The following is a 12844-nucleotide window of genomic DNA, read 5'->3' on the forward strand; positions in this document are numbered from 1 at the left end:
GTTCATCTTTTTTGACGTGTCTTCCTCGAAATCACGGCCGACAACCTCTCCCGTTTAGGAACACTTGATATTCACGCAACCAGTGAGAACCAATCCGCCCCACCAGAAAACGGAACGAGACGAGGCGGCAGTGCAGCTTTTGCAGAATCCTGGAACCTTGTATTCGGTGTCTTGGTATCTTGGCAAAACGGAGCCAGAGCTGGCTTTCCTTGGGACAAGCATCTTGGCGGAGGCGCTATCCTCGACACAGGACTCACGGCGAAAAACAGCTGGGCTGACGCCCCCGCTATGATCTGAGCGCCGACAAAAGACTTGTTTAGAAGGCTCGGCCGTCGCAGATCGAGATGCTGCTTCGACAATCGATATTGCATATGCCTCAGCCTCGTATCCTACCGCGTTGAGACCATTCGACACGAGCCCGCCAAATCTTGCGATTAATACCTAAACAACAACCTGAAACATACGTCTTCTCGTTCATTGATCGATATTCTCCCCGCCAGACGTTACCTGCGTATACAACTGCTGCTACGAAGCACTTCTCCAACCTCCAAAAACACCCGCGCAGCGTAGCATATCGTGCCCAACCGCCGCTCACCATGGCGGGGCGCCAGGCGATGTCGATGGAGGCGATGCTCGATGAAGAACGGAAAGAGGTGCTTGCACTTCTAGAGGGAACGAATGCACGACCTAGACCTCCCAGCTCGCTGGAAGCGCGCTCCCCATCACCCTATACCCCCCGCTCCCCGGTGCGCAGCATGCTAGACATTGGTGATGACCCTCCGTTTCTTACACTCCTCTCTCCAGTGCTCCCCAAGAATTTTGGTACTAAGACGTCATGCGCTTCTGCAGCCCCCGTGAGGAGTATGCTCGATGTGGACAGCCCGCCACCACCGAAACCGATCCGAAGCATGCTGGACGTGGACAGCCCACCCATCGCCGCAAAACAAGTGTTGAGTACGCCCTCGTCGCCGACCGAGTCTCATGCCCGCGCCCAGGCGGCTAACAACGCCCACCCGAGGAGTTTGTCGGATGCCTCCGCGAGGCCTGTCGACTTTGGGCCGAGGTTGGGTCCCGCACGGGTCGACCCGACAAGTGAGTACCAGTTTTCCGGGATTATCACGACCCACGGAGGCCAGGCCCTGCCGAAACGAGTCACCCAGGGTGGCAAGCGGTCCGGTGTGATGCCCGACCAGGGCAACAAGCGATCGACTGCAATGGCCGAGATAATGAGGGGCAACGACATCTCCGGCCTGGCCCTGCCTGGAGACCGAGGGCGTCACCATTCTGCAAGCGGGCCAGCAATGCGCCCGGGGAACAAGTCTAAATCGCCCTCTAGCCGTTCGGGCATGCGCTCGCACTCCCCCCGAGGGCCCCTCCTACGGAACCTGAGCCCCGCTGCCCAAGCAGCGGTCAACGACCCCGAGATAGCCGATTACAATAATGCGTATCGGCGCCTCTCAGACGCCGCGTTGGCCCGGTCTGGCGGGAGCTTGTCAGAGCTAGGAAAACGGAAACCCTCCAACTACATGACCGGGGCTGGCAGGCTAGCTAAGGACTACCTGGGCCCCGACGGCGAACTATTAGTCGAAGATAGTAGCGAGGACAATGGAAGTTCGTCTGGGGAGGAAGGACAGCGTGGGAGGAAGGCTGCTCGGCCCGAAACTTCTGATGCCCAACGACAAGCTAAAAGCTTGCTGGCCGCGGCCGAGGAAGAACGTAGGTTGAAGAACAGACCCCGGGCTCGCATAGTGGGCTTGCTAACCGCGCTGGATAGGTATCCAAGTGGCATCACAGCAACCATACCAGTACAGGTCACTTCTGGACGAGCCGGAAATCACGGTGACGAACCCATCCGGCGAGCGTGTAAAACACAACAAACCCACTATTCACCCGACCACCAGTTTTGATGACCCCCCTAGGACGGGGACTCACACGCCTATGGATTCGGATACCGAGGCAGATCTAACCGACATTAAGAGAGCGCAAAAACTGTCATTCGCCATGACTCAAATTATGGACACCCCCGAGGCGCACCGGACAATCCAGATCATCACCCGAGGCGAGTACGCAAAGCTGGTCCAGGACGCCGAAGAAGAGCACCGGCCCCCGCGCAAGTACCTGGTGGCCACGGACCTGAGCGATGAATCAACCCACGCGCTCGAGTGGGCTATCGGTACGGTCCTCCGCGACGGAGACACCCTCCTAGCCATTTATTGCGTCGACGAGGAGACCGGCATTGGTGCTGCCGACAATGCCCAGGTGCCGGACGATCCCAGGGCCATGAAAGAGCAGGCGGCCGCCATCAACACGGTGACGTCGAGCAAGACGCCCATCACGCCAAGCGGCACGGACCTGCCGCTTCGAAACCAACGTCCCTGGCCGCTACTATCGAACGCGTCGGACACGGGCACGACATCGAGCGTTTCGCCGGCGCCGTCAATCCACCGGGAGCGCAGCAAGGCCGAGGAGGATAGGTACAAGACGGTGCAGGGCATCAGCGAGCGCGTCACCAAGCTGCTCCGCAAGACGCGCCTCCAGGTGCGCGTCATTATCGAGGTGCTGCACTGCAAGAACCCCAAGCATCTGATTACCGAGGTGATTGACCTGGTCAACCCGACGCTGGTGATCCTAGGGAGCCGGGGGAGGAGTGCATTGAAGGGGTACGTATCTATCCGGCCTTCCAACCCCCTATCCATCTCGACCTCCGACGAGAAGTCGTGTGTTTGTCTGTTGTGGTTGGTGTAACTGACAGTGGTGTGCAGCGTCATCCTCGGCTCCTTCTCCAACTACCTCGTCACCAAGAGCTCCGTCCCCGTCATGGTGGCGCGGAAACGCCTGCGGAAGCAGGGCAAATACAAGCGCGTGCCCTCGACACACCAAATCAACAACATCCATAACCCGGCGGCGAGGAGTCTGGCGAGTGCAAAGATTGATTAGGCGTCGCCGTGAGAGCGGTGGCAGATTGATTGGCTCGAAGTCATGATTTGTTACGGGGAGTGGGAAGAGGACGAGCAGGGGGATACCGTCGATATATGGGGAGCTAGCGCATTGGTAGAGGGGGGGTGGGGGTGGGCTACTTACTGTACGGAGATGCCCTTTTTAGTCGGCTCTTTTGGCTTTAGCGGGTAGTTTACTGGATTTGGTCGGTTCGAGATTTGCTTCTACAGGAGGGTGGTGGTGTGGTTTTTGCGTGTTTCTAAGAGTAGAACGGTAGCGGGCGGGCTTAATGATCATATGATAATTGAGGCTGCACTTGAACGAGGGAATTGATATGATGAATGAGTGATGTTCTGAGGGGGAGGGTTGGCGGGGCAAGGGCAGGGAGAGGGGATGGCATCTTGGGGAGGGCAACGATGATGTATGATGGGGAGGAATTGGGGATGGGGGTTGTAGTAATGCGAGAGAAGGGGATGGAGTAACGATACATATACCTGGGGAAGGCTTGGATGGAGAGAGCACAAGTTACATATTACAGATATTCATACCACAAGAAATATATGAATGCATCAGAGAAGATGGCTTTCAGTGCACCCCAATCCGGCTAGACTGTGCTTTGCGTCATTGTTTAATGATCTGCTCACGTGACTTCGCGAGGTGGCCGCGTAGGATCCAGGGCAGGAACGGTTGGCATCGACTGTGTCAAGCCTGCAAAGCATATTCATATCTTTGCAGTGCACTATAACACGCGATATTCGACGAGACCCTTGAGATTAATCTAACGATTTAATCCCGCGAAATGGTGAGAACAAAGCGAAATGCGCCAACGGAGAGCAGTCCTAGGACGACGCGCTCAAGCACAAGAGTAGCCGCGCAAGGTGCAGCGAGACGGACCGCTGCAGGTCGAGATGGCGCTGTTCCGGACATTGTGCGCCAGATGGTGGTCGAGGCGAGATCTGAATTGAGGGCTCAAGACGCTGATGTTTCGGAACGACCCTTGAAGCGCAGGCGTCCAGGAGAGGGCCGACCAGCGAGATCTGAGACGCCAAAAACCAAGGCCGCCAAAGATATTACCAGCGAATCCAGCAAAGTTATTCCCGGCGATGCTTCCAATGATAACCTCCAGTTTGAGGACGTCGTATTACCCACGCCCACGGTGCAGACCATGACAAGGGATTCAGACGAAGAGGACGATGACGACATCGACTTTGAAGATGTAACGATCGAGTCCAACGAGCCGTCGGTGACGGTGGTAGGCAAGGAGTCTCGGGTGCTAGACCTGGACCTGTCCGCGCACATGGCGGCCCTAGCGCCGCGTCGGGTAGACCGTCGCAAGGCCATCAGCAGAGAAGAGAAGGACCGCCGTGTCGGGATCCATAAGATGCACCTCATCTGTCTCCTGGCGCACGTGGAGCTTAGAAACCGGTGGTGTAACGATCGCGGTGTCCAGGATGCGCTTCGGCCACTGATCCCCGAGAAGACGGTGTCTGCCCTGTTACCTAGGGCCAGCCTAAACCAGTTTGGACGTTCAGAGTCACTGAGGAAGGGTCTTCAGGAGGCGAAGGAGCTGTTCAAGCTCAATTTTACCATCACGGAAAGAGGGTTGCGGAGGGCACTGTGGGCGGAGGACGAAGAACAGTTGAAAGACGTATGTAGGTGCCACGGACGCCCCCTCTGGGCTAGGCTAATACACTCAATAGTATCAACTTCCGGATGATATCGAGTCCACGCTGGACAAGAGTGATTTCCTCGAAGCGGCCAAGACGTTGCGAGGTTCTCGCGATGTTGGTGCCCAGCTTTTTTGCTCCTTGCTGCGGTCTGTGGGCGTGGAAGCCCGACTTGTCTGTTCTCTCCAACCTCTGTCTTTCGTTCCTGGAGCCCCTACGATGCCAAAACGACGGAAAGTCCAAACACAAACGCCACAGAAACAACCATCCAAGTTCGAGATTTATGCGGCAGCAGTGGCAAAACACGAGACTAAGTACCCTGAATTCCAAGCTGGCGCAACGACTCCCTCTCCCCGTCGACGGCTCGGCCACCCGCACGCCTCCGCCTACCACCCCCCATCCATAACCGCACCCTCTCACTCGCCCTCCGCGTCCACATCCGTGTCGCAAACCCCCAAAACCATTCGCGGCGAGTCCGCCTTCCCCGTCTACTGGGTCGAAGTCCTCGACGTCGCCCATCAAAGCTGGCACCCTGTCGACCCGCTCGTGACCGGCACGCAATGGAAGCCCCGCGCTCTCGAACCGCCCGCCTCAGACACCCTCAACACACTCACCTACGCCATCGCCTTCGAAGCCGACGCCAGCGCCCGCGACGTCACGCGCCGCTACGCCAAAGCGTACACCTCCAAAACCCGCCGCCAGCGCATCGACGGCCTCCCCACCCCCACCACCACAAACACCACCACCACCCCAAACCCACCCATCCCCCACCCCCGCTGGTACCGCCTCGCCCTCAAACGCTACACCCGCCCGCACCCCACCGACCTCGACCAGATCGAGCGCAACGAGCTCGCCGCGGCCGAAGCGCGCGAGCCCATGCCGCGCAACGTCGCCGACTTCAAGGACCACCCCGTGTACGCGCTCGAGCGCCACCTACGCCGCGGCGAGGCCCTCGTCCCCGGCGCCCAGGCCAGCGGGACGGTCAGTGCCGGTGCGAAGGCGCCGCTGGAGCGGATTTATCGCAGGGCGGATGTGAGGGTGGTCAGGAGTAGGGAGCGGTGGTATCGGGTGGGGAGGGTGGTTAGGGAGGGGGAGGAGGCGGTGAAGAGTTGGGTGCGGCCGAGGAGGAGGGGGAGGGGGGGGAGGGGGGTGGGTAGTGGGGGGAGTGATGGGGAGGAGGAGGAGGAGGATGATGATGATGATCCGGATCGGGTGGGGTTGTTTGGGGATGCGGCGAGGGGTAATGTGCCGCTTTATATGATGGAGCAGACGGACCCCTACGTCGCACCGCCCGTTGTCGGTGGCAGGGTGCCGAAGAACAAGTTTGGTAACCTCGACTTGTATGTGCCGAGCATGGTGCCCCGCGGCGGCGTGCATGTCAGGCATGAGAGGGCTGCGCACGCGGCGTTTATCCTGGGCGTGGATTATGCGCCTGCGCTGACGGGGTTTGAGTTTCGGGGGCGGAATGGCACGGCGGTGTTGAATGGTGTGGTGGTGCCGGAGGATGCTGGGGAGGGGGTGTGGGCGGTGATTGGGGGGTTGGAGGATATGGAGGCAGAGGAGGAGGAGGAGAGACGGTCGAGGCGGGCGCTGAGGATGTGGAGTCGGTTTTTGAAGGGGTTGAGGATTAGGGAGAGGATTTGGGCTGGGGTGGACGAGGAGGCGGAGGAGGTAGACGAGCCCGAGGACAAGGGGAAGGGGAAGGCGGTGGAGGAAGACGAGGACGTGGGTATGGAGGATGCGAGCGAGGACAATATGGGAGGAGGCGGCTTTTTTGTGCCGGATGAAGACGATGATGATGACGGTGGGGGTGGTGGGTTTATTGTCGAATAAGTGGTGTTGGAAAGGAACAAGAACCTCTGGAGCAGCAGAATTTGGGGCGGGTCAGAACTGTGATGGTAGATTCAGTATGAATTAGAGATTATTTATTTCAGCGAATGAGACTGTCATTGGGTCTGTACTGTTTGCCCTGCTCGTCCCTGTTTGGCATCTAGATGCCTTATTGACGAGTTGGCCCAGCCGCGGGGGGGCCACTTACTGATGGGCAAAATTGGTTTATGGATCCCCGCTCACCTGCGGTTTCTTGGTTTCTTTTCCAAAACCAAAGTACCAGCTGCCTACACATCTTGGGAGCACCACGCCACCAGATATACCAACTTACCATCTACAACAAGCAGGTAAAATGACCGGCAAACCACCAACCCCGGCACCCACAACACCGGTTCCAATCAACTGGCCATCTCACATCCCTTACCTTTCAGCACCCTCTTACTCACCGCACCTAACCCCCGCCCACCTTCGGGCCCTCCGCACCCGGCCGGCGGACCCATCAGACCCGCTCCCGGAAATTCCCCGCGACCTCAAGCCGGGCCCGTGTCCGTCAGTCCGCATCACCCCGATCACCGACCCCACTCGTAAGTCCAACCCTCCAGCTCTATTTTTTTATTATTTTCACAACCACGACAACCAACCCAAACTAACAACCCCTGCTTCAGACCCCGCGCACGGCCAAGCCGGCCTCTTCGCAACACGCGACCTCGCCCCCGGCGCACTAATCCTCCCCTACCTCGGCGAAGTGCACGTCGGCACGGCACCGTTCGGACGCCCACCCCACAACAACAGCAGCGGCGGCGGCAGTGGCGATGATTACGACTACGCCGGGTCGGACTACGACCTGTGGCTGGACCGCGAGGGCGACCTGGCGGTGGACGCGGCGCGCGCGGGGAACGAGGCGCGCTTTGTGAATGACTATCGGGGGGTTCCGGGGAGGGGGGGCAGGAAGGCGAATGCCGAGTTTAGGGTCGTGTGGGATGTAAGGAGGGGGGAGAGGTGTATGGCGGTGTTTGTGTTGCGGGCGGGGAAGAGGGCGACGGGGAGGGCGAGGGTGGTGGGGGTTGCGAGGGGCGAGGAGGTGTTGGTTAGTTATGGGAGGGGGTTTTGGCAGGGGAGGAGGGAGGAGGAGGATGGGGGTGAGGGTGATGGGGGTTGGGAAGGGGGTGAGGTGTGAGTTGTGAGTTGTGGTGAGACAGGACTACATATTTGTCTACCTGTCTATCAAATCTCTTGCCCGGGAATTTATATTCACCAGATATTTGTTTGTTTCCTCCGGCCCTCGTACTACGCGGTACCACCCATAATTTAAATCCAGTCAGTCAAGCTTCCGTCGTGATGTCTAGCGCATATACATACATCATGAATTCAAAAATTGGCCTAGAAGTGCCAGGCTATGGAAAGACGAATGGCTTTTAGGTATCAATGGATGGCTCCGGTCTCGATCTTAGCCCTGAAACCTACCTAGGCCTTCCATCTTCAGAACGCCCCACTACCTACCTATCACAGCGACTTTTCAGGGGCACGAAGCTCGCAATAACCCCGCCATGACGACAACGGGGTTGCAGCCGCGCTGCCCCACTACGGTTGGGCTGAGACGTCAACTGCAGTTCCCTTCCACATTCTTTACACAACAAACAAACCGCCATCAACCTCGACCCGAACTTCGTCTTCCGACATTGTACCACCAAACAGCAGTCAACCGCAGCCAACCCTTCAAAATGGAACCGCCTCCATTACCATCATCAATTCCCCCATCCCAACCACAAACCCACCCCACCTCCTCATCTTCCACACCCCCCGCCAAACCACCAACCTCCTTCCCCCACCTCACCATTCTCACCCCTTCCCAATCCCACCCCTTCACCACCCCCCAAAAGAAAATCACCACCGGCACCGACCTCCCGCACTTCCTCTCCTCCCTCGCCTACCGCGACCTCGGCACCTTCATCCTCCAACTCAACCGCGCCCTCTGCCCGCGCAAGCCCTCCCCATCCTCTCCGGCCTCCTCCCAAACCCGCACCTTCCCCCTCAACACCCGCCGCCCCGACGAGCCCATTATCGTCACCCGCCTGCGCGCCGTGCTGCACGAGCTCGAGCGCATGATGGACGAGGCGCCGCCGGAAAAGGGGCCAAGACGGTTTGGGAATGTCAGTTTTCGGCGGTGGCATGCGTTGTTGAAGGAGAGGGTGGATGGTTTGTTGGGGGGGTGTTTGGCGGGGTTGCCGGGTGGGGTGTGGGAAGAGTGGGGGGCGGAGGAGGCGGCGCTGGGGGAGGTGAAGGCGTATTTTGTGGGGGGGTTTGGGAGTGAGCAGAGACTGGATTATGGGACGGGGCATGAGTTGAGCTTTTTGGCGTTTTTGGGGGGGTTGTGGAAGTTGGGGCTTTTTGAGGGGGAGGGGGGAGAGGGGGGGGAGGTGGAGAGGCATTTGGTGTTGGGGGTTTTTGAGGCGTAAGTTGTGCTTTGTGGTGGGGTATATGTTGGGTACGTGTGTTGTGCTGATGGTTATGCTACAGGTACCTCAGGGTTGTGAGGAAGTTGATCCTGATATATAACCTCGAGCCGGCAGGGTCGCACGGCGTATGGGGCCTCGATGACCATTCCTTTCTGCCGTATATCTTCGGGTCCGCGCAACTTACACGGCCCATTACCGAAGCCGAGCCCATGCCGCTGGAAGGCTCCCTCCCCGGCGCACCGCGGCCCTCAGATGTCGCCAAACCCGCCACGGTCGACCTCTACCGCGAGTCAAACATGTACTTCTCGGCCATCGGCTTCATCAACGACGTCAAGACGGGCCCGTTTTGGGAGCACAGCCCGATCCTGTTTGATATCTCGGGCATCAAGGACGGCTGGGGCAAGATCAACAAGGGCATGATCAAGATGTTCAACGCCGAAGTGCTCTCCAAGTTCCCTGTTGTTCAGCACTTCCAGTTCGGGTCGCTGTTCTCGTGGGACCCCGATCCGGAGGCCGCCGTGCCAGCGCAGACGGTGCACTTGGCAAACCAGCCGAGTAATGTCAACCCCTCCCCCGCCGGGAGCGGACCGGGGACTGCTGCCCCCTGGGCGCAAGCTACAAAGATGCCCGGGGCTACGGCTGGGGTTCCACCGGGACCCGGAATCCCGTACTCGAGGGCGCCGTGGACCGGTGGAGGAAGTTCGGCGCCAACGATGCCGAGGGGCGGTGCCCCGGATACTGGGCCGCCTCCGCCGACGGCCTTTCCGCGGGGCAAGCCGGGAACAGCGAGCAACCAGTTTGCCGTGACCAAGGCGCCGTGGGCGAAGGATTGATTTGTGTGGCTTTTACTTGTAATATGTGAAAAGGATTGTCTTTGGTCGAGAAGGATATGATACCCAGTCAAAAGAACTGTTTACTCATTCGAACACGTCAGATCATTGCAAGCACACCCCGGCCCTGCCCAGCCCTCTAGATTCCAAGCAATGCATTGTCCATATATGTACCATGATGCCCTGACACGTTACTCCTAGACTCCCTCACTCAATCCCGGACCCTCCTCCCACTGGATCGGATAACTCGGCGGCAGATCCTCCTCCCTGGTCCCCCAACTCCCCTCCTCCTCACCCGCCCAAAGCTCCAGCACGCCCCCCTTCAAGAAAAAGTCGTGCGTGATCCAATTCTTAGTATAATCCTTCCCATTCAGCCTCGCCCTTTGGATATACTTCCTCTTCCCCTGCGGATCAAAATCCCGCACCCTTATGACTGCCCACTTCCCCTTCCGCTTCGCCCTGAGCCGCACCTCCGGAAAGAAGGGCGTCGACAGCAGATACACGTCCTGGCCCGCTACAGGGAAGAACCCCATCATCGCGAACGCGCTGAACGCGCCCATGGCGCAGTCGTCGTTGCCCGGGATGCCGTTCACCGTCGCGTTGAACTGCCCCGGGATGTACTCGCGCACGAAGTGGGCGCTCATCCCCGGGCGTCCGGCGTAGTGGAACTGGAACACGGGGAGGAACCCCTGCTCGTTGCCCAGGTAGGATATGCCGCTGGTGTGGAAGTAGGCCAGGCGCTCGACGAAGGCGTCGCGCCCGCCCATGAGGCGGATTAGGGTGGCCATGTCTTGCGGCGCGTAGAAGCTGTACAGCCAGGGGCTGCCTTCGTAGGTGTCCAGGCCGGTGTCGTAGTAGCAGGAGTGCATGTCCTGGACGGGGGAGCAGGCGCGCGTGTTGGTGTAGCGGAAGGAGCCGTTGGTGAGGCGGGCTTGCATGAAGCCGGTGAAGTCGGTTTGGGTGAGGTCGCCGTTGGCGTCTTTGAAGACGTCGCGCTGGGTGGGGTTCCAGTAGTTGCGCCAGTTGCCGCCGCGGCGTCGGTATTTGGCGGCGTCGGCTTCGTGGCCGAGACCCTGGGCGATGAGGGCGATGCAGAAGTCGTTGTAGGCGTACTCGACGCCGCGGCTGATGCTGCGGCTCATGGGGCCGGTGCCGTTGCGGTCTTTGTCGTCCTTGGGGATGTACCCGAGCTCGTGCCAGCTGACGAGGCTGCCGCGGCCTCCGAGGCCCCAGTTGGATGGTTCGACTGCGAGGGCGAGTCAGGGGATGTGTTCACACAAAGTAGATGGGCAGGGTTGGGTAGGGAGCGGAGAACCATACCTTCAGCATCTGAGACGACTGCCTCGTAAGCAGTGGTCCAGTCGATACCATCTCTTAGGTCCTTGATGAAGGCATCAGCTACCACGACGTCTGCGTTGGAACCTCCTTGCGAGAAGCCCTTGCTAAAGCTCATCCGGCAGTCGGGTAGTTTTCCTAGGAGTTGTCAGTGTCCCGCTCGGGATTTACGGACTCGGTGCCTCAAACCTTCATGTCTGTAGATGTCGAGCAACGCGCGCACCATATCGGTCTGCACTTCCGGGTCGATGATGGTTAGTAGCGGATGTTGAGCGCGGAACGAGTCCCAGATGCAGTAGAAGCTGTCCCCAAGTCAGCAACTCAACGTCCTCCCTCAGAGTCTCCCCTAGTAGCCCAACTTACGAGTCGTAGTATGGCTCTGTCGAGTTCCACAGCGGATTCTCCCCGGTGTAATTCTGCGGAGACAGCATAGTCCGGTACAACCCCGACCAAAAGGTAGTCTGCAGGTCCTCGCTCACCCCCGTAGCATCAATCTCGATCGCACCCAGCTTCTTCCGCCACTCCTTCCGGGCATCGCTCTCCACCCTCTCGAAATGCCAATCCGGGATCTCCCTCTCGGCGTTCTCACACGCCTGGTCCACCGACATGAACGACACCCCGACCCTCGCCAGCAGCGAGTTATTTGCGGGGGCCTCAAACTGCAACCACGCACCCGCAGAGCCCGTCGGCATATGATATCCCGCCCCAACACTATCCAAGAACTTCGGCTCCTCCACCGCCTCATTCGTCGTAAACGTCCCCGTCTTGCGAATAGCCGCCCCCCTAAAATCCGCACAAAAGTACGCCGAATACTTCCCCGCCCCAAACGACGGCCCATACGTCCCATGGCCCACCACCCTCCCACTCTCCGGAAACACCTGAATCCCCCCCGTACTCCGACTATTCATCAAATCCACCAAATCCACCACCACCACCGGCGAGTACGGCACGCCCCTCACCACCTCCTCCCCCTCCACCCTCCTCACATCCACCTTTTCCTCCCCCCAAAACCCAAACCGATACAACGCCACCCTCTCCGACGCCGTCATCTCCGCGCGCACCGTATTCGTCAAATTGACGGTAAAATACCCCGGCGCCGCGAACACCGACCCTTCTACTCTGTCCGTCGGGCGGTCCATGACAGAGTAGGCGCAGCGGGACGGGTCGTCGCCGGGACAGCCCGGGTGCACGAATAAAGGGAAGTTGCCGAGTGACGGCTGGCCGCCCGTGCCGGAGTCGTGCATGTGCGAGAAGCCGAGGATCGGGTTGTGGTCGGACACGAACCCGGCGGCGTTTTCGGCCCGCGAGAGCGTGTCGGCGACGGGCTTGGCCATGCCGTAGGGGTGGGTGGCGCCGGGGAAGACGTGGCCTGGGTTTTGTTAGGTTGTTTGGTTCTTTTTTTGGTTGGGGGGAGGGAGGTTGGGTTGGGTGTGATGAAGCGAGGGGGAGTGAGGTGAGGTGAGGTGTGATGAGGTGAAAGGGGGAAATTTACCGCCGTTGGCTGTCCCGATAAGGGGGTTGACAAAACGGAGAATGTCATCCTTGGGTTTGGATCCGAAGGAGGGGAATGGTGACTCTCCGAGGCCTAAGTCATATTGGGAAAGTAAATAAAAGATACAGGTGCAGAACAGAGCGATGGCGAGGATGCGGCTCATACGAGGCATGCCTCGGAGGTGTATTGGCGCCGACATGATGGCGTTTATGTGAGTCCGTCTTGTGAGTCCAGTTATGTGAGCCCGACCTTGCTGTGTGTTGAAAGGGGGGTTTGTCTCAAACTTCCGGGTCCAGC

The 12844-nt window shown here is 59.2% G+C and overlaps 4 protein-coding genes across 4 annotated transcripts; 3 read left to right on the forward strand and 1 right to left on the reverse strand.

The window, feature by feature from the left end:
• Positions 1-596: 596 nt before the first annotated feature.
• Positions 597-2937, forward strand: F5144DRAFT_498513 (uncharacterized protein; the record flags this gene model as incomplete). Its single annotated transcript, XM_066786272.1, has 3 exons — positions 597-1716; positions 1775-2660; positions 2763-2937. The coding sequence occupies 3 exons, from the start codon at positions 597-599 to the stop codon at positions 2935-2937; spliced, it is 2181 nt and encodes a 726-aa protein (XP_066638607.1).
• Positions 2938-3642: 705 nt separating this feature from the next.
• On the forward strand, positions 3643-7611 carry F5144DRAFT_540852 (uncharacterized protein; the record flags this gene model as incomplete). Its single annotated transcript, XM_066787150.1, has 4 exons — positions 3643-4585; positions 4638-6408; positions 6752-7018; positions 7100-7611. Exons 1-4 carry the CDS (start codon positions 3737-3739, stop codon positions 7609-7611), a joined length of 3399 nt encoding a protein of 1132 aa, XP_066638608.1. The 5' UTR covers positions 3643-3736.
• Positions 7612-8060: 449 nt separating this feature from the next.
• F5144DRAFT_633335 (rotamase PTPA-1) lies at positions 8061-9723 on the forward strand (the record flags this gene model as incomplete). Its single annotated transcript, XM_066792536.1, has 2 exons — positions 8061-8886; positions 8952-9723. Exons 1-2 carry the CDS (start codon positions 8156-8158, stop codon positions 9721-9723), a joined length of 1503 nt encoding a protein of 500 aa, XP_066638609.1. The 5' UTR covers positions 8061-8155.
• Positions 9724-9917: 194 nt separating this feature from the next.
• F5144DRAFT_499323 (glycoside hydrolase family 92 protein) lies at positions 9918-12389 on the reverse strand (the record flags this gene model as incomplete). The annotated part of the gene is made up of 4 exons (XM_066786323.1): positions 9918-10966; positions 11041-11193; positions 11245-11357; positions 11419-12389. The coding sequence occupies 4 exons, from the start codon at positions 12387-12389 to the stop codon at positions 9918-9920; spliced, it is 2286 nt and encodes a 761-aa protein (XP_066638610.1).
• Positions 12390-12844: the final 455 nt, after the last annotated feature.

Source organism: Chaetomium tenue (assembly GCF_020726465.1).
Source record: "Chaetomium tenue strain MPI-SDFR-AT-0079 chromosome Unknown F5144scaffold_7, whole genome shotgun sequence".
Classification (NCBI taxonomy): domain Eukaryota; kingdom Fungi; phylum Ascomycota; class Sordariomycetes; order Sordariales; family Chaetomiaceae; genus Chaetomium; species Chaetomium tenue.